The following is a 20000-nucleotide window of genomic DNA, read 5'->3' on the forward strand; positions in this document are numbered from 1 at the left end:
TGAAAAAACATATAATGGCGGAGAAGTTTTGGTTGTGTTGGCATCCCTGTTGCGGGTAAAACCATCGAATTAATAACTCCTTCCTCACTCCAATCCAAACGAATAAAACAACAACGAGAAAAATAAATCCGAGAATAAAAAGGCCCTCAAACACCTCTCAAACGAAGGAAAACAGATAAAATAAAAAAAAAGAAATAATAATCTCGCGGAATCTCGCCGATCTCGAGACGTCGCGAGAACTTCAGCTTTGTCGGACAAGGAGACACTTTGCTTCAGAATTTCCCGTCTTTTCTGCTGGAAATAACCGAAAATAAGCCCGGGCGAAGTAACAGACGCGGGCTGCAATGAGTGAGGATAATAACGAGATCAAAGGTACGTGGCGGAGTGGACGAATTGAGGGGAAATGACGAGATATTCGAAAGAGGCCAAAACGAGATGGGCTTCGGGGGCTGTCAGGGGAGCCTCGTCGTCGTTGTTGTTGTTGTTTTTTTGTTTATTTTCTTCTTTTGAGGAATTCCCGAGGGATATTTTTCTCAGCGGGGGCGTTGGTGCTTCTCCGAAGGAAGATTAGGATAGAGATGATTGAGTCTTAGAAGGTTTTTTATTGTCTTTGTGGATCCTGAAATGGGTTTGTTTTGGGCGCTGCGGACGGGGACGAAATGCTGCTTTTGGGTTTTAAGAAGTTCCGGATTTTTGGAATTACAGTCGGTCGCTTGGGGAGCTCTCTTGACTTATTTGATGCGTCTTGATCGCCATTAAAAGCTATGAGTGGGGTTCCAAGGAGCTTCCGAAGATTTAAATGCATTAACCGATTTAAACCCGTCAATTTTGGTATTGCTGGACTCTCGTGATATATAGTATGCATTGATTGTGAATTTAGTTGTTAAATGATGATAACAGCAATAATGCAAGACCCGATACGTGGAGAGGGCATGAGGTCCCAGCGGTAAGTGGGGGACTTACATAATCTGGCATGTTTTATTTTTGTCGATGTTATTCTGCATTCAGAACTTGATTTACGTTACCTATAGCGATGTGTGTAGAGCGGGAAAAGTAGAATAACATAGTTTAAGTTGCAGCAGCCTCATAGTAGCAGCCTCACCACTAGATGATGAAAATATACCTTGCATATCACCGCTCAGATTCTAAGTTGATCTTGTTTACATTGTCAGAAATAACACAACACTGACCACTTAACTCATAACTGCGATATCTGAAGTAGTTCATGTGTTATTAGGTGCTTGTCAAAACAATATTTAGCTAATTATCAATGTCTGCTGTTAGTCATATATGCTCTTAAATTCTTTTATTAGTGTTATTATACTTCATTTATGTGTTTTAAGATTTATCTGTACACTTTTTGCATTTCGCACTTTCATTGACCATCTGCCAGGTTTGACAACTCACCGTCCATTTTGTAACAGAACGCCAGTGAGAAATAGTTTCCGGTATTGTTGATTCTGGGTTATTCTTAAGACTGTACAGTGCCTACGAAGATGAAATAAACTTTAGTAACCATCCCAGTTTAATATCTGTGCCTCAGATGCTGTAAAAAGTTATTAAAATTGAAGCAATCGACACAGTAGAAAGAAGCGAACAAAAGCTTGACGTTTCCAGATACAAAGGTATTTGGTTTATTATTTTATGGTGTGAATGTAGCTCTATCTTACTGTACATACCGAGGTAAAGAGAATGTTTCCCGGGGGGGTGTTGGGTGGGCAGAACCCCCATCAACCCTCCCTTTGGGCAGTAACGCCTAGTCACAGCATCTTAAATTGTTAGATAAGGCTGGTTTATTGGTCAGTCCTTTTTTGGGGGGGATTGGAATGATTGAATTCCCATAGATTTTGCTGAAAGGTGAGTTGGGTTCCTGTAGAGTTTTTGAATTTTGGCGAGTTAGTCTTTTGAATTTTAAAGATGGTGGGTATGTTCATTAAGCATATTTTGTGCTAGTTTTATGCAATTTTCTTTGCTATTCTTTGTATTTTAGCCTGTTTTACCCTATAATTTTCCTGATATACCTCTTGCCCTCTCTTGTTATCGGGACTATCAAATTAAGATCGTCAATGGAGAAATAGTATTCAATCTTTTCAACAATTCATATACAGAAGAAACTACACCAAGAATCGATGATATCATTGGATTTCATGCCGAAAATCATTAATTTTTATTTTACTAAGTCTCTTGGAGGGGGTATCACAGTTGGTAACAATTACCTAGAACTTTTTGTACAACAAGTTGGACAAGTTAGACAAGATGTCTTGACCTTTTGAAGCCTCTGCTTTGGTATCCTCAATCTAGATTAAACTCTTATTGTCAATTAAATGTTCTGAGGAGATGTTAACATATTTTCCACCAGCGCCAAAGCGCTCCTATCAGCATTTACGTGTTTCGTGGTCTGAACCCATCATCTCCATTCTTTGTATTTCTTCTCATGACCTGGGAGTATATGAAAGGTTAGATCTCCCTTTCCATCAAATTGTGGTTCAACAAACTATCAACTACACAACTCCTTGGCATTCTCACACAAAAGAACTTAAGATTCTTTGATTAACACAGTGAATCCTTAACCCATTTACTATGGGTGTCCCACATATGAGACACCCGGAAAAAAAATTGCCAGGCGTCCCGCCAGTGTGACACTGTATTGGGGCTTGCAGGAAGAGTCCGCGCTAGCCCTCGCGCCAATTTTGTAGCCGCCTGGAAACTTTTATTTTCAGCTTCAAAATATACCAGTGTTACTGGGTTAAGCGCATACAATAAATTTTTGAACGAAGAAGGGTTTGCTTTCACCAAGTGCTTGTGGCTAGGTGTGGTTATTATGCTCTATAGAATCGATAATGGTAAATGCAATTAGTAATTCAATGTCAGGCTACTTCAAAGAATCGTCAGTCCAAAGTTCGGCAGGTAAACAATATAGACACTCTTTTAGTTACATAGCTTTTAGTTTCACTTCATAACGCTTTTTCTCAATGGTTTATAACATATCTAAGTAATTATACATTTTCGCTCGTGAGGATAGCACTACTTTTCTTTATTCTATGGATTTCATTGTCAGGGTAACTTAGCTTCATGATGTCATGCCAAATTAGTCTATAGAAGGTAGGAAAGGTTAACTTGGGTTTTTGGTTTGCATGAACCTAAAACCTGGTTTTGGGACTTAGTCTCTGGAGGGTGCACCGCTCTCAGCAACAATTATCAACACAGGTATGTTAAAATAGTGTGTTTACTTTTGAGCTGGTTGCATTGCGGACAGTGAAGGCCTCGGAGGTTCCAAACATGGCCTCATTGTCCTGCTGGTCCTGACAAGTTGTCTGGACAAGCAAGAGGAGTTCCAAACGCAACTTTATGCAGGTCGTTCTCCCATTACCCTAATATGGGAGGTGTGCAACCCCAATCCCCCTCCTAGAATGCTAATATTTTCACCACATGTAACAAGCAAAATAGAGCCCTGATGAATTGAGTAACACAATGAATTTATGAGTAACCTTTTGATCTAAGCAAGCTGGAGGGCAACATCTTCTGCTGTCAGTTCTTTGAGCCTGTTGATTTTAAATTTGATGGTTATAGGAAAATACCATAACATGCCCTGATTGGTGATAACATCCTGATGTTGATTACCAGGAGCTCAGGGGGATATGATGTCAAAATGAGAAGTATTTTAATGCTTTTTGTTGCTTCTACCATCTAGCAGCCAAAGGACACTATCCCTCCACCACAAGCTGGTGAGATAATGCTTAGTCTACTTCTTTTTTAACAATTTATTGCTGGGGAGAAGTGTGCAAAATTAGCTTTTGGCTATTGTTGAAGAGCTGTAGCTCTGCATGCTGGCACATGGTTTGCAACTTTTCCATTCTGTCTAATGTAATTTGACAAACATAATCCAAACTATATACCATTAAACTTCTAATGACAGGCCAAAAAGTCAGTTGTCATGTAAGCCGTGACAGCTTTCTCCAATGATCAGTAAATATTTAACCCATTCACAAGGAATGAAATTTTAGGTAAGGTTTGGTAAGATAGATTTATATTACCATGCTGAGCTGCCATTAAACTGACTAGGAAATGGACATAAATTATGATTAGGAGTCATCCAGCTTGTGAGAATTTTCAGTGTGATATGATAGGATGTCACTCAAGGTGAATGGGTTAAGAAACCAATAGGTTATCATTTGCATATTTTATAATAATGTGGTGCTATTGTGGAAGGTCAGACTAATTTGTTACATTTGAGAATGCATTTTAGAATTTTTCTAGGCATTGTTTTATATTCTGTTATGTGTGTCTGGGTGGAGGTTAACTTTCTTGCTATCCCCATAAATTGAATGCTTTTGCTTGTACCATGTGTGAGGAAAATCAATTTCAGTGGTTGGTCAGCTGGGAAATTTGGTAATCAACGATCATGTAGGAAGCTTGCACACAGTGGAATGAATTTTAAGCATGTGTAATTATAATTTTCCTATTTTGATTTTTACAGGAGAGCAGGAAGTGGATCTCATGGAAGAACTTCTGGACTCGGCAGAAAACTTTGATGAATTGAATGATGTTGCCGATGATAAAGCCAGTAAGTGCATTTCCTTTTGTTACGAGATTGAAGTGAAAGAGTTTCTAAAAGGTGATGATAATGTAATCTGAAGCATAGCGGTGAGACAGAGTTTCCCTTTTCCTAAAGCTGGATTATTATAGTGGATTGTGATATCCAGATTTATTGCAAGTCTTGTTGCCCTTCTGGGTGAACCTTATCCTCAAAGAGCTGATAGCATTTTCATAGCACATGCTAGAGACAGAACATGTAAAGACATGTTTTGCCTATAAATATATAGATAGAATTACAGCTTTATAGATGAATAAAGACTCCTCTTAAGCTTCACTACCAGGTTTATTTAATTAGTGATTTTGATCCAATTATAATGGCTCACACCATCCTCTTTATCTCTCTTTTAGATAAACGCCGCAAGAAAGTTGTTGACAGTAAGGATGCCTCAAGTAAGAACAAAAAGGAAGATTCCAAAGAGATGGCACTAAAAAGAAGCAAATTAAAGGAGAAGCAGGATGCTGCTCGAGCCAAAAGAGAAGGGAAAAAGAAAGTGAAAACTGTTAAGAAGGATGGTGAAGGAGGTGAGTTTGTGAACCCACATAGCAGATGCCTGGAATGGTTCCTCAAGTTAAAATATGAATTTACCCTCTATTTCTGATTGACTTTTGTATATTGAAATGTGAAATGCAATAAGACTTAAGTAATTGATTATGCCATTGGTAAGCATCCTCAGTAGAATGTTTCTCCTGTTAACTGTTTAGTATCTAGTTCCCTTTAGTCAGGTGTCTTGTGAATTATTTTCAAATATTTAAGCATTCTCACCAAAGACAGAAACTGGAACTGCTAATAAACTCTTGTGTGAATTTTCCAAACGTAAACAGATGACGGAGGCAAGATAGGGGAAGAAGAAGGAGATATGGAGTTTGATACAAGGAGTGAAGCATCATCTGACCACCAGTTCTCTGATGATGAACCATCTATGAGCGAGGCTTCACATGCATCTTCCATTTCTCGGGAATCTTCTCGTAAGTACATGATGGTTGTCTCCCTTAATTCTCCTGTCTCTTCTTTTCCTTTTTATATCCCCTTCCCTCCTCTTTCCCCACTTTCTTCTGTCTCCTTTTTCCTTTTTATTTCCCAATCCTTCTTCTTTCAACTCTCCCTTTTCTCTCACTGTTTCCCTTACCCCTCCTCTGTCTCTCTTTTCCCCTTTAATTTCTCTCTCTCTCTCTCTCTCTCTCTCTCTCTCTCTCTCTCTCTCTCTCTCTCTCTCTCTCTCTCTCTCTCTCTCTCTCTCTCTCTCTCTCTCTCTCTCTCTCTCTCTCTCTCTCTCTCTCTCTCTCTCTCTCTCTCTCTCTCTCTCTCTCTCTCTCTCTCTCTCTCTCTCTCTCTCTCTCTACACCCCTTTCCATCTTTCTCCCTGTTCTTCTCCCCCCTCCCTCCCTCTCTCCCTCAGTAATGTTTATATATATCATAATATTTTGTAGCAGTGTTTAAAAGGATTCCCTTTTTTAGAATATTCTATTACTTACAGCTGAGAAGGAAGATATTGAAGAAGAAAAAGAAACAAGAAAAAGGAAACACAGTGCATCAGAGACCTCAGTGAAGAGTAATGACGATTGTAAGTGTTATATGTATACTATTTTCATTGAGATTTAGATTAATACATATTCTTTATGTATACACACAAGTAAAACACAGAGAAGCTTTTCCAAGTTGGAAAATCAATAATGTTGCAATGTATTTAATAGCAAATGAAGTCTGATGATTCTGACACCATTTATGTAACTATATTGATGGAGTGGGATTTTAATAAATTCTATACCTTGCAATATGTAACTTGGAGATGTTTTTGTGGGTCAAAGGGTGCCTAGGAGGCTTTACCTTCCGTCTGGTGACCAAAGTTAGTGTGGATGCGGTGACTTATCTCAGATTTCATCTTGTATAAACAAATGGTTTTGCCAGCTTTATGTCCACACTTTATGACCTTGCGCCACTGTAAATTATCTAGTGTTGGATCTTCAGTGGCCAATTACAGCTCTTGTTTTAGGTGGCTCTTCGGTAATCTTGACTAATCGCAAGACACAAACACTCATCAGCTGAGTTTGTAAACAGCACTTTCACTTTTTAGGTGACATGGGCTGGAAGCCTATGTCACCTAAAAGAGATACAGTGCTGTAGCATGTTTTGAGTATCCACCCCCACAATCTTAATTTTTGCTAGATAATGTTTAGTACTAGAAATACATAAATTGCCATATACAGTATATATATTAGTTACAGTATTGATGCTGTTCAGGTGTTAGGCAGCATTGTTTGAAACTACATTTCTGCCTGTTACAAACCTATAATAAGTAGCCACACTTTTATATACATAAACATTTAGGGCATAACATGTCTATATATTTTCTGATAGAGAAAGATGTGCATACTAAGAAATCTGTGTGCAGAAATCTATTTTTTACCAAGGCTTTTTAAGATTTTGGAATAGAGTTTTTTCTGCTTTATCATGACTTTTGATATAGTATATTGGACATATTTTATTATGAAAGTGATGAATTTTTAAGGTAGTTTCATGTGTGATACTTTTTTGTCGGGAAGCCAAAATAAAGATTACAATTAGTTCACACTTTTACGTAAATGATTTTTAACAGCACCGGAAAAGAAGGTAAAGGAGAATACAACGAAGAAAAAATATGACTACATAACCAAAGTAAATTACATGTTCCGTGATGCACGGTTCTTCCTGATGAAGTCCAACAACGGAGAGAACATTGTTTTATCAAAGTCCAAAGGTGTGTGGTCTACACCTCCTCAGAATGAAGCAAAGCTCAATCAGGCTTACAGGGAAGCTAGGAATGTTATCCTTATCTTCTCAGTTAAAGAAAGTGGACGTTTCTGTGGTGAGTGATTACTTATTTGCTTGTTTTTGTGTGCTCTCTTTGAAATACTGGATTTGAATAGCTGAGGCATCTTTTGGTTGCCATCCTACATAATTTTTTCTTAGGCTTACTCATTTTTCTCGGACTTTCAGGATTCGCACGCCTGTCAGGGGAGTCAAGACGAGACCTTCCCCCAGTGTCCTGGGTTTTGCCTCCAGGATTGTCAGCTCGTGCTTTAGGGGGAATATTTGAGATGGATTGGATATCTAGGTAATTCTTACAAAGGATGTTTTGAGTTTTGAGTTAAGATTACAAAAGTAAGCCTTGTATATGTATTTGTAGGGATTACTCTAGAAGGGTTTTTTATCTGGGACCCATGGAACCCAGGTTCAAAAGGTGTTATCATTTGCACCTCCTTGATGAGGGGAATACAAATGCTTATCATTTATTCACACTCATAAGATTAAACAAGACTTTTCCTTTTATTCTGTTTTATACATTAGTTACATGTTTATCACATTGCACAGTTTCCGTATGTAAAGGTATGATATTGGGGTACTGGTATTAATGGTTATATATTTTTATTTGCAGAAAGGATCTCTCCTTCACCAAAACTCAGCATCTTTATAATCCCTGGAATGAAGGCAAACCAGTAAAGATTGGAAGAGATGGTCAGGTAAGAGTGCAAACAGTGTTTTTCTTTTCTTTTCTATTCAAATTGATCTTTATGCCTTCCGGTGAGGTTTCCTTTTATGATTATTAACCCATTGGATCCGTTTAGAGCGTTTGAAAACCCATGAATGGTGACAAGACTCAGTGCCTCCCCTTTGCAAAGTTATTTTGAGTGAATTTTTGTAGCCTTTTTGCTATTTTCCAATGTCTTTTGAATTGCTTTATCCAGATGATAATAGCTTATTTCCTTGCACAGACTCCATATCATCTCTCCATGTAGTAATAACTCAGTGCAAGAAAAAAGAAAAGTAAGGAACATTGGCTTATTTGTGTCATATATCTTATTTTTTGTAATTTTCAATTTTCCATAATATACCTTGCACTGCTGGTCACAGTAGCCAGGAATATGGTGCACAGCATGGAAATGGCGTCCTCCTTATAGCCAGCGCTCTTCCAGTCACAGCTTATGCATATATCCCACATTTGTTTATTGATGGGAATAATGCGAAAGCCCCCTTCTAAGCGCCAAATGAGTCAAATCACACTCCAAGAGGTTTATGCATCCTTGGCGAGTCTTTTCCATCACCCTCGCCTTCGCTCATGACAGCAAGTTGGCGTCACCCAGCCTGCTGCCATTTTGCCCGATGATGGCATGTTCACGTCACCCAGCCCTCAACCCAGATATTTCCTTGACGGGACCGTAATGTCATTCGGATTGTAGGGGTTGATAAGAATTATATAGATAATATAATTAAGCTTGTATTATGACAAATCCATATGATAAAAGTCTCATGAATTTTGTAAGATTCTATTATCACATGGTTTTTCATTTTATCTTTTAATTCATCTCTCTTATTGAATTGCCTAACACTTAGCATGCACTCTTAGACCATCATATAATGTTAGGTGGGAAGTATTAGGTCATTAATGATTACTTAATATCATTATTGTTCTTTGGATTTCTTTGCCATGGAATATTTTATCCTCCAACTTAATCTTACTCCTAGATTAAGCAGTCAGGTTTGGTATGTCTTTGGTATGTGAGGAAATGAAAGATAATTCTTTCTTTTTCTCCTTAAATCTTTTTGTCTATCTTGCGTTGGTGTCTCATTTCAGTTATTAACTGGTGTCACCTATATGATCCTGTAATGTAGATCTAGGTTTCGCTCTTTGCCACTTTTGTGATGTTTCGCTCTTTGCCACTTTAGTGATGAAAGGGACAGACAGATAGACTGGGATTGTGACTGCACAGTGTAAAATTGTGGTTGTGATTGCGTATGTGATCTCAGTAAAGACCAAAGATTAAAATTTGCTCAAATAAGGTAAGAGTATTGATTTTAAACACTTACTTTTCATTAACACTTAATCTGCTAATGTTTTGATTTATTAGTAATGAACAAACTTGTGTTACACTGCAGTGAAGATGGATTATTTTTATCTGTATACTAAGATGTGGAAAAGGTGAAGATGCAGAAAGTAACATCAGTACGAGAAAGCTCAAAGTAAATTTAGTGTTTAATCATTCAATGAACTTGTTTGGAAATATGATTTGTAATCAATAAGTTAAAGCTGTAATTGAGTGAAAAAATGAGTAATTGAAACTTGAATATGTAAAGCAAGATTTTAAAAGTTGTCAGTGCAATCTGTTAAAAGATATTTGTTTCATTTTACTACTTTATTTCAGGTGTCCTTTTTCACTTATTGTTAATGCGTAAGATTCAAGGAGAAAGACAAAAGAATCTTTATCTCTGTTTATAGGAGATTGAACCAAGAGTAGCAGAGGAGCTTTGTCGACTCTTTCCCAAAGATGACGGGGTTAATCTCACACCAGTCTTGCACAAAAGCAAGCGAGCAGCACGGGTTGCTCGGGCCAGGGGGCCTCTCCGCCGGCCACTTCAACCAGCAGGAGACCGCCGTGGCCGCCCCAGAGAACGTGGAAACTTCCGGGGCCGAGGGGACGTAAGCTTCAGGTGCGTCACTACCACCAAGGTTCAGTCACGGCTTGGAGAGTTACATATCATATTGATGTTGCCAGTGATGGCTCTCTGGGTAATGATAGCTTCATCTCTCACCAGTGCACAACTAGTACTGTGGCCATCACATTACATAACACCACACATGTTGCAGTTTGAAACTGATTTAGTAATGAAACCCTATAATTCTATTATGCAACAGCACACATGACCCAGTTTTAAATAAGTGGAAATCAGTATTTAGACATTCAAGACCATTTTTTCAGTATTCATCACAAACAACAGTCAGTGCTGGTCTCGGGTTGAAGTTGTGTTGTGGAAGGAGATGTATGGTAGCATTCTCTATGGTGGCAACAGTGGCAACTAGCAGATAAGACTCTCCAGTATCCAATACAGTAAATGGACTGACAGTCAGTAAGTGCGTGGCAACGTGTCACGGATTCTGCTAGTATCAGGGTAAACACGTGAGACTGGCATGGCCCCTAGTGGGTCAGCCCCACTCACTCCCTCAGTGTCTTGTTACCGCTCTGTCTCTCACCCCAGTGCTGAGGACCCCTATCCTCTCACAGGACTCTGTCCCTTTCTCTCTCACACAACCTGGCTAGTGAGTGACACACCCACCACAAACATAACCAGTGCAGTGCGTACCTCCACATCAGTTAATACCTAACTACCATCATCAAGAGCAGGCATAGACTAGGTGTTTCCTTTTGATAATTAGAACTTCAGATAGTAGAAGAGTAAATATATGCTGGTAAATAAGTTCTACCCAGTGGACTTGTCCGTCAGTATATCTTAAGAGACCATTATCCAAATAGTAGTATAATGAACTTTCAGTGAAAGTAGTGAGTGGTTGGGTCAAGTCCATATACCAGCAGTAGGTGACACTCACTAGCAGGTTGGCACAGAGCCAGGCCCCACCATGTGGACTCGGCTTAGCTGTAAGGTATTGGTCATAAACTTTTTTGTAAGGTAGTGTCTTGCATGGACTCGCTCAAGCATTCAGGACCAAGTGTGTTGGAGATCATAAGTTCACACCAGAGATTAATAGGTGACTGAAGCCCTGAGCTAAGTCATTGATCAATGAGAGAGTATTTGCCTGGCTAGTGAAATAGTGTGGGGGATATTAGTGAGTGAGAAATGATCAGTGAAAGTGAGAAGTGAAGTAAAAGTGAAATGGTGAAATATCAGTGCATTGTGTTGCGCTCAAGACAGCAAGAGGGCAAGTCCCTGCCATCTGTATTGTCAACACAACACATCATCTTCGAACTTGGTGAGTATGCCAATAATTATTCATACTTTTTCATATTCTGTGAATCAGTATTTATCGAGGAGTCCTTCTCTCTTTAAAAAGAGCAAACCATATCAATGCCTTTTTTGTTTATGGTCCAGCTATTTTTGAAAGCCATTGATTTTAAATATTTTTTCTAGATTCATGACAACTGAAGTAATGTCGCATAAGAGGGAATAATTAGTTTTCAATTATTTGTGTAAAATTGACTAAAGTCATCAGGAGGAAAGTACTAAAAACTTAAAAGTTGATAGCCTTGAATGCAGTATGAATTTAAATGGTTTATACAGCTCTTTAACTACTATATCTCTATGGAGCAATGCAAGAAACCAGTGACATTATTCAAGTAAGGGCAGTGCTGCAAGATAGCTACTTAGTACTGATGTCTTTGTCATAAAGATTTTACACAAGAATGACCTCATTTATGTGGATTGAGTTGATGCTCCTCTCAGCTTGGCCGGGAGATGTATTTTGGCTTTGAACAATACATTGAAAGAAAAAAGGGTATGTGGGAGGGAGAATGGGAAGAAGCTGGGAAAGGTATGTGTTACCTTGGCTGGGAGAGCCTAATTGATAGAACAGTCTATCTTGCTATACCTTTTACAGACTATTCACTATATGTGTGTGCAATCTGACCTGTAGGACAAAAACTTTTATGTATACAGTCCTCTGTGGTGATCTAAGGTAATATTACTGGTTGTAGCAAGTACATTGAACCAGTTATTTATATAAAATATATTTTCAGCTTGGGGATTTTTTAATGGTATTGACAAGTTGGCTTGTTCATGTAGTATTCTGCTGAAAGTTGTTAAATTTGGGTATTGAACTTGACATTTTTCCTATGGGTTTTTACAATTCTAGAAGAAGTAAATACAGCTTCTAGATCCACGAAAGTGACACCTGAAAGATCTAAACAGGCTATGAACATGGTTAAGGTTCCTGGAATGAGCACTTGACTGATACTATCTTTTTGCAATAGCAATATGAGTTCCTGTGAAAGGAAAGCTAATATGATGAGTTGCAAATGGTACAAAAAACAGGAAGGAAGAAGGAAGGAAGAAAGAAAGTTAAAATATACATGTATACAACTGATGTATGCATCCTTAGAAATCTAACTTCCAGTTGTTTGTGTTTCTTGACTATTGAAATTTTTATGGAATATCACGTGTTTGTTTGTGAGTGTGATTGCATGTGTCTGGGTGAGGGAGTGGGAGAAGTAGTAGTTGTTTACAAATGACAGTGCAAATGTTATTTTGAAGATTTTATATCTTGTCATAACTCCTATCTGGAAATGAGAGTTGTAGACCATGACCTAAATTCTGCATAAATGTTTTTTTTATAAAGATTTGGCTCTGTACAGTCAAAACTATATAAAATATAAGCTGAATGGTTAAAAGTTTGTTACTATCATATAGAATAAGAACATCAGTTAAGCAAGAAAACAACTGGTCATTTCATGAATTATTTGACTCGGACAAAACAAAATGAACCTGACTACCATCCTGTAGAATGTGATGGCATTACCTGTTGCTGGTAAAGTTTATTGCTGATTATTTATCCCTTTCATTTTAGGCATACCATAATGTTATGGCATTACAAACTGTACTTTCTTGCTAGTTAGATGGGTGGTGTTAGAGATCTTTTTCTATTGTGACACTTATCTTTTTCCTCTTGATGTCATGTGCAGTCATGTGTATGTCAAAAGACATGGTTACATAGGGAAAATTCCACCAGTAAAATTTCATTGCAGTTACATGTGCACAAAACCACTGTTTGTATGCACTTGGTAGTCACTGTAATTTTAAAAGCTTGTGATTATGATGCCGCTGCTATAGTGAATTATGGATAGTAGGGGTGCCTTGTTTAATATTTTCAGTTGGAAAATGCACTTAAAACTAGTTGTAGTTTATCCAAATCTGCAAAGTTAGGATGTGTGTCTGAGAGTGCACATATTTTTAGGGATTTGTTAGGGGTGAAACTTTTTTTGTGACCACCTCAATAAAGCCTAGTTTGATTTGAAATGTGAAAATCTGAGTTTCTCTGTTGTTCTGGCAGTCTCATTTCTTATTACAAACTTGTTTTTTATTGTTTTTATTATTATTATTATTATATTGGCATATGTATACCAATATAAAGCTACAGTTTGATGTTTAGAAATCATAATTGTGTGCTGATTATGATAATAGTGTATAAAAATGATATAAGAAATCAAAGATAGTATTTCTTGGGGGGGGGGGGTAAAAAAAAAACTGCAAAAAAAGGAAAATGTGGATGAAATACAAAATTATCAATTAGAAAAAAAAAGACTCAAAATAGTTTAAGAAGTTTGTGCAAATGTTAAAAGCATATCATACTTGAATACTCTTTTTAGTGTAACAAAATATGGCCATCCTCCTCATACCCATTCATAGGCATAAACAGTGCAGCTGTGTTATTGTCAATATCATTATTGTCTCTATGCACATTTTACTTTATTCAGTTTATAATTTAGTTTTGATATGAAGGCTTACTCTGTGAAATATTGAGAGGCTTATTTGTACTCTAAACCATTAAGGGGGCCATCGCACCTTATTTTCGACAAATGTTTATTATTTTAAGATGGTATAATAACTTCATATTGTCTTTTGAATAATGCAGTTGTTATGCGCTAACCATATGCTAGTGTTCTGTGCACAGTACACATTCATACTTTTTTACATTGGAGACAGGTTTAGGAACATACCCAGCACAGTTGCCAAGGATTGCTTATATGTATTCACATGTGTAAATCAGCTGCAGGGTGAAAATTTAAACAGCTATGTTAACTTTTCCAAAGAAAAAGGATATACATTTGCTCCAAGTGGAATATTGAAGTAAATGGCTATTGGCAATTAAAAAGGAGGTACTTGTGAAGAGTTGGTAATTTCCTCAAGTTATTGGCAGGTACAGTTTCAAGAAAGAATACTCAGTGTTGGTGCTGGATACCATGGCTTTGACAGATTTGAAACTACAGCTAAGTCACAATTACATGAATGCATTTTTACAATAAAAAGGAGGGAGAATACTATTTTTTAGCTCGCTTTCTCCACAGCAGATCCAAACATAAGAAATATAGTTTACCAACATTAAATGTTTTTACGTCTGATTTTCCAAGTACAAAGTTGCAGAGTAGACAGACATGTAGTATCTGCAATATATCTATTAACCAAATGCCGCCGGGTATAAAAGTTTGGCATGTGGACGTGACAATGGGATTGTTGCGCCCAGTTTGTTCAGTTGTTTGCTAGCAACATTGGGCACCTAAAAGCTTTACTATAATTTATAAGAATATTAAAATCATGAAGGCATACATTTATTATAGGTGATATTGCCTAAAATGTTTACCATATAAATGAAACCACTACTATCGGAGAAGAACAAACTCTGTCTGACAAGCCAATGGCACGGGAATGGTCATGATATGATGCCAACTGTTCTTCGGTCTATAGCGTATTTTTAACAAAAGAATATTCGATATATAGTATTAAGATATATATCTATCCTCTTACTGACAGGAATGGCTGTAGACATGGAAATTCTACCATTCATGATAAGAAATGTATACATGTCAGGCGAGTTGTACACAGCAAATACCCTGCTGGAAAGACTTCAAAGACCTTGGTCTTTAATATTTCAAGAGCTTCACCCCTCCCCCCTGGGAGGAAAAGAATGTATATTTCACTCAAATACTGCACAGTCAAGGGTCAAAGCTGAGAACTTGCAGAAGATACATCCCACAGTATGAATAAAAATGGAAGAAAGTGTAAAGTAAAAAAAAAATATAGATAGATAAATAAATAAATAGCATTTTTCATATGAATATAAAATGTAAATAGACAAGAAAAAAATATTTATTTTCATGAAGATGAGAATGTAGGAATGGATAGGGTTCTGGTGGGATCAGGTGTGTCATGCAGTGCTCAGATTTAGTGCTTCACTCATATTAGGTTCCAGTACAAGAAGAAAGAGGGAGGAATTAAATCACATCTTCGTGATATAGTCAGGGAGAGGAGCTAGAAGAGGAATGAGGTTTGAGAATGGGGTGGTGTGTGCAGTTGGTGGAGACTTGCCACACAATACAATACAGAGTTCATTAATTTGTGCTGCTAACTTCTTGTTCAGATGAAAAATAATGCACATCACTAATTTTTTGATAGCTTATATAAGAATCACCTTCACTGTGGTTTAAAGAATTGCTACAGTGTCACTTCCATAGTTTGTAAAAGATTTGTTTGCTCTATTTCTTTTGCTCTGTGTATATTACCAACATAACTTGAATATCCTTATACATACACTGTGATTGATGTAATAGCTAATTGCCTTGAGCTGTTTATATGAATTTTGCTCTACAATTTTTTAGAGTTGCAGCAGTGTTACCACAGTAATTCTCTAGTGTAAGATATATGGGTCAAGAACATAATTGATTTCCATACGAAAATCAGTGAGGAGAAGAATTAAAAGGGGGTTGTAGGTTCTTTTATATTTCATTGGAAGTCAGTATGGGTGTTTGATCTTCTTATCAGGTGTAAAAACATTTAATATCAATATGTGATGTCTTATTGGAATGCCATACAGCTTTTATTTGTATTTATAGAACCTTAGCTTTATATACATCATAATTATTGTCTCTGTAAAAACAGACTAGTTTTTTTTACTATTATTATTGATGGTTCTTTTGTGTTTGTTATTAGATAGATAGTTTGGCTTCAAAGTATCTGGAGCATGTCATCCAGTGAAACCAGGCAAGTTATCGATCTTAGATAGCCATTGGTAGTTAGATCTTTCGTACACCAAAGAAAGAATTTGGATTTCTTGATAGAAGTTACTCCCTGATACACCAAGAAAATTTTAAATTTATATGTAAAATCAAAGTTTAGGAATCTTTCTTGTATTATAAAAGTATTTGTTTGTTTATGACAGGTTTAATGAAAAACGCATTATATCCTGTCTACCCAAAGTGGATATCCAAGTTAGTGGTAAAATTTGTCGTAGAAATATTGCAAATGTAAAGTTACTTCAGCAAAAGTAGAAGAACCAGATTAGATTTGAAAGACAGGTTGAGAGCAGGAACAAGAATGATTTTAATTTTTTTCTGGCTTTTTCTTTGGAAATGGTATTTTTACACTCAAGTATCTTTTGATCAACTGGCTTGCCTATTTGGAGCTAGATGATAGACAAGGCCCTTTAACCTATGCATGCCAGGTGACGTCTGATTATGTTATGGTGAAACCTTCACTTACTCCAGGTGTTCTTTAATCATGTTATGCGTGGTTGAGCCTACTAAGTTGTGTGCACTAAACAATTGTTTGCTGGTTTGGTTCTTGCTACAGTCATTGAGAAGCAACCACTCGGAAGTAAGCTTTTAGCATCTTTTCTGAAAGAATTGTTGCTGCTTCAGCCAATAGTCTATAGAGGGGCTATGTTTCCTGTGCTTCAGATTTTTCACTTGGAGCATTCATATTTGAATTCCAGTGCTTGGCTCAGAATGGTGTGGATAATACCATTGAAAGTTTGTTAGCTGTGATATGCCTATGTGTGAGGGCCACAAGGTAACAAGATGTAAGCTTTGACTGAATTTTTAAATCTTCATTAATATTTCTATCAGTGTGGCTACAATTACACAATATGTAATTAGCTTGGAATATGTGGATGTGCAGCAATAACATTTTTTATTTGTCTTACAGTTGGTCCTGGAATACAGAATTGTTTCCTATCTTGATGAATGTGGGTGTTTGGAATCTAACCAGATAACTGTGATATGCAGCATTTGCTGAAGTATGGGGCAACTGCAACTTACAGAGCTCCACAGTCTTTGAAAAATATCTCCATTTGTATATATTGTGTACAACTTTGTTTTCTGTCATTTTCACATTTTGCTGTTTATTGCACACCATGCTTGATAAGTAAAGTTCCTGGATAAAATAGTTGCATTGGTTGAAGTTTTCTCAACATGTGCACATCTTTTGATATTCCAGATCTGTTCATGAATATTATAGTCTGTTTGTCAGACGATTGTTAAATGAAATGTTCATGTTACTGGTGCAGTTCTTTCCTCGTACAATGATGAAAGGAAAGTTGATTATGCAGATGATCTAAAACATTACCCTGTATTATGAAGGGAGTTCAGATACTAGGTTGTATATTATGTACAATCACTATTATTATGATGTGTGTGTCGTCTCCAGTAAAATGTTGTGTAAAAGTCTTTATTCACGTTATTCCTGACAGTCATATTATTCTATCAGCATTGGGATGTGTTCTGTATTCACTGGTATTTTTGTGAAATACGTAGATATGGTCATAAATACAAATTGACCCTTCTATCCCTGGGGGCGGGGGGGGGGGGGTGATAGAAGACATTAGGAAGAGTTTAGTGCAGTGTTGCCACATCAATTTTGTTAGAAGTATGTAACTCCATGTTGTTTGGAGATATGATTTTTATGCCATATATATTTCATCCACCCTTCTAAACAGACTTGGCAAGAAAAGTCAAGAGAATATATTGAAGTGATACACCTGTTTTGTGGCATATAACTAAACATAACTGAGGTTTCACAAACAGCATTGGGTGTGAAAGGGGTTACCTGCACATAAACTTAGATTTGATATGAAGAACACATGGTAACCAATGGCTGAACAATGATATACTACCCTTAGGTCTCAATACAATACGTGTTTTGCATGTAGGCCTACTAAAGCAGACTGCAAAATAATAATGATAATAATTTTCTTTATATTTCATCATAAAAACTAATGTATCATTCATGTATTGACATATGGTGTTAAAATCATTATTTGAACTCATATCAACATGTAATTACTTTATCATAAGCTGAATGAATGGTTGGAACAAGAGTAAAGGGCTTATTTTCGCTTATTTACCTTAAATAAGCGAAAATGCACATGCACCCCATGTTGCTTATGCCCTTGTTACACCATGAAATTGTTTGAAATGGAGTCAAACAATTGAAGGGCAGTTTCCTGACACATGTAACAATACATCAGGACCAAGATCGAAATTTGACTCCCCCCGACCCCCCTATGGCACCCATTGCAAGGGACGATCCCTTTAAAACATTAGACCTTTAAGATGTTCCTCTAGGATCACTGTGCTTCCTACAATTTTAGGGAAGGATTATTGAAGATTAAAATAATAATTAGTAGAATGACAAGGCGTTTATATGATGGTTTGCCGTTGAAGTCTAGGAGCCCAGCTAGATTGCCACAATTTGCATAGTGATATATTTTCAACTTAACGTAAGAGAGATTATATGTTGTTGATGAATAAGTGAACATTGGATTTGTAAACTTTCAAATGGATGAATGTCAATTTGTCAATTTTTTTGCTGGCAAACCTCACCCAAGACACACATTTGGGGCTTCGGAGATGAAGTAGAGTTAATTTTATTAAAAAATGCTGTGGCTAGTGCACAACTTTATTATTATTATTATTATTATTATTATTATTATTATTATTATTATTATTATTAATAATATTATTATTATTATTATTATTATTATATTTTCTTACTTATTCTTGGCCAAATAAATTTTTTTATTTTGACAGTTTTTGAGATAGCTGTATAGTATGAATACTCAGTTGAAATTTAAAGTGACAGTCTTGCACTGTACATGAACCCTGCCCCTGCCTCTGCCCTGTAGATCAGGAATTGCACCGTTATTTTTTGGTGAGCCTTCCATGTTCACCCGCCAAATCCTCTCCTCCCCCAACTTCTCCCCAGTAACAACTTAAATATGTCTCAGTTGTTAAAAAGAATCAAGCTGTGGCATTCCCAGTAAGGGGGAATAGAAGGGTTGAAAGAAAAGTATAAATGGTCCCTTAAAAGTGATCTGAATATAAAGTTGCATTTTTGGTCTCATAGAAGCTAAGTTATTAGGGGAAAGCACTGAGACATGAAATAGATGTAACTCACCTTTGGGTGGAGAGGAGTTGAATGAACATGCTAGTAGAGGTGTGCTTTGCCATTGTGACATCAGGATAGACCAGCTTTGGTTTCTCCTGTTTTGGGTCTTTATAGTGATTCTCCTCTGGACTTGGCATGTGTAGTTGGCTTCAAAGCATTGTCATGGGTGTTAGAATGGCATGATTATACTTCACTGCCCATGAAAACATGAGCAGGATCCTTGCATAGAACACTCCTGGGTCTGGTTCACCAAGTACCAAAAATAGTATGTTTAGGCCTGGTCAAAATGGCAATGATCCTGGACTTAAATCAGGTCCTGCAGTCATATAAGCTTGGCTTATATGACTCCACAATTTATTATTGATAATGTATTGACACTTGGTTCTATGTATAAATAGTATAAGATTAAAGCCATATACTATTTCACTTAGCCAACTCATACAAATTTTGAGGAAGCTATTTCTATTTGGCTTTTGTTGGATTTGGCTAAGGATTTTTTATTTATTGCTGCACAACATAAATCTATTATGTTCATCTCTACCATTTATATATATATGTATATATATATATAGATATATATATAGATATATAGATATATAGATATATATAATATACATATATACATAATATACATACATAGATATATAATATACATACATATATACATAATATACTTACATATATAATATACATACATTTATAC

The 20000-nt window shown here is 36.7% G+C and overlaps 1 protein-coding gene across 4 annotated transcripts in view; it reads left to right on the top strand.

The window, feature by feature from the left end:
• The first annotated feature begins 222 nt into the window (after window positions 1–222).
• Window positions 223–20000, top strand: part of Ythdc1 (YTH domain containing 1) — a 72746-nt gene continuing 52968 nt past the window's right edge. For 3 of the 4 annotated variants that reach the window (XM_070122535.1, XM_070122537.1, XM_070122536.1), the window contains exons 1-9: window positions 223–372; window positions 4478–4564; window positions 4945–5118; window positions 5419–5562; window positions 6072–6158; window positions 7191–7439; window positions 7571–7688; window positions 8010–8094; window positions 9849–10060. In XM_070122535.1, the coding sequence (XP_069978636.1) occupies window positions 345–372; window positions 4478–4564; window positions 4945–5118; window positions 5419–5562; window positions 6072–6158; window positions 7191–7439; window positions 7571–7688; window positions 8010–8094; window positions 9849–10060 (1184 nt within the window). In that variant the 5' untranslated portion in view covers window positions 223–344. Of the gene's footprint in view, window positions 373–4477; window positions 4565–4944; window positions 5119–5418; window positions 5563–6071; window positions 6159–7190; window positions 7440–7570; window positions 7689–8009; window positions 8095–9848; window positions 11337–20000 lie in introns of all 4 variants that reach the window. The other variant, XR_011398608.1, reaches the window with a different exon arrangement.

The sequence above is a fragment of the Penaeus vannamei genome, chromosome 6, assembly GCF_042767895.1.
Source record: "Penaeus vannamei isolate JL-2024 chromosome 6, ASM4276789v1, whole genome shotgun sequence".
NCBI classification, from domain to species: Eukaryota; Metazoa; Arthropoda; class Malacostraca; order Decapoda; family Penaeidae; genus Penaeus; species Penaeus vannamei.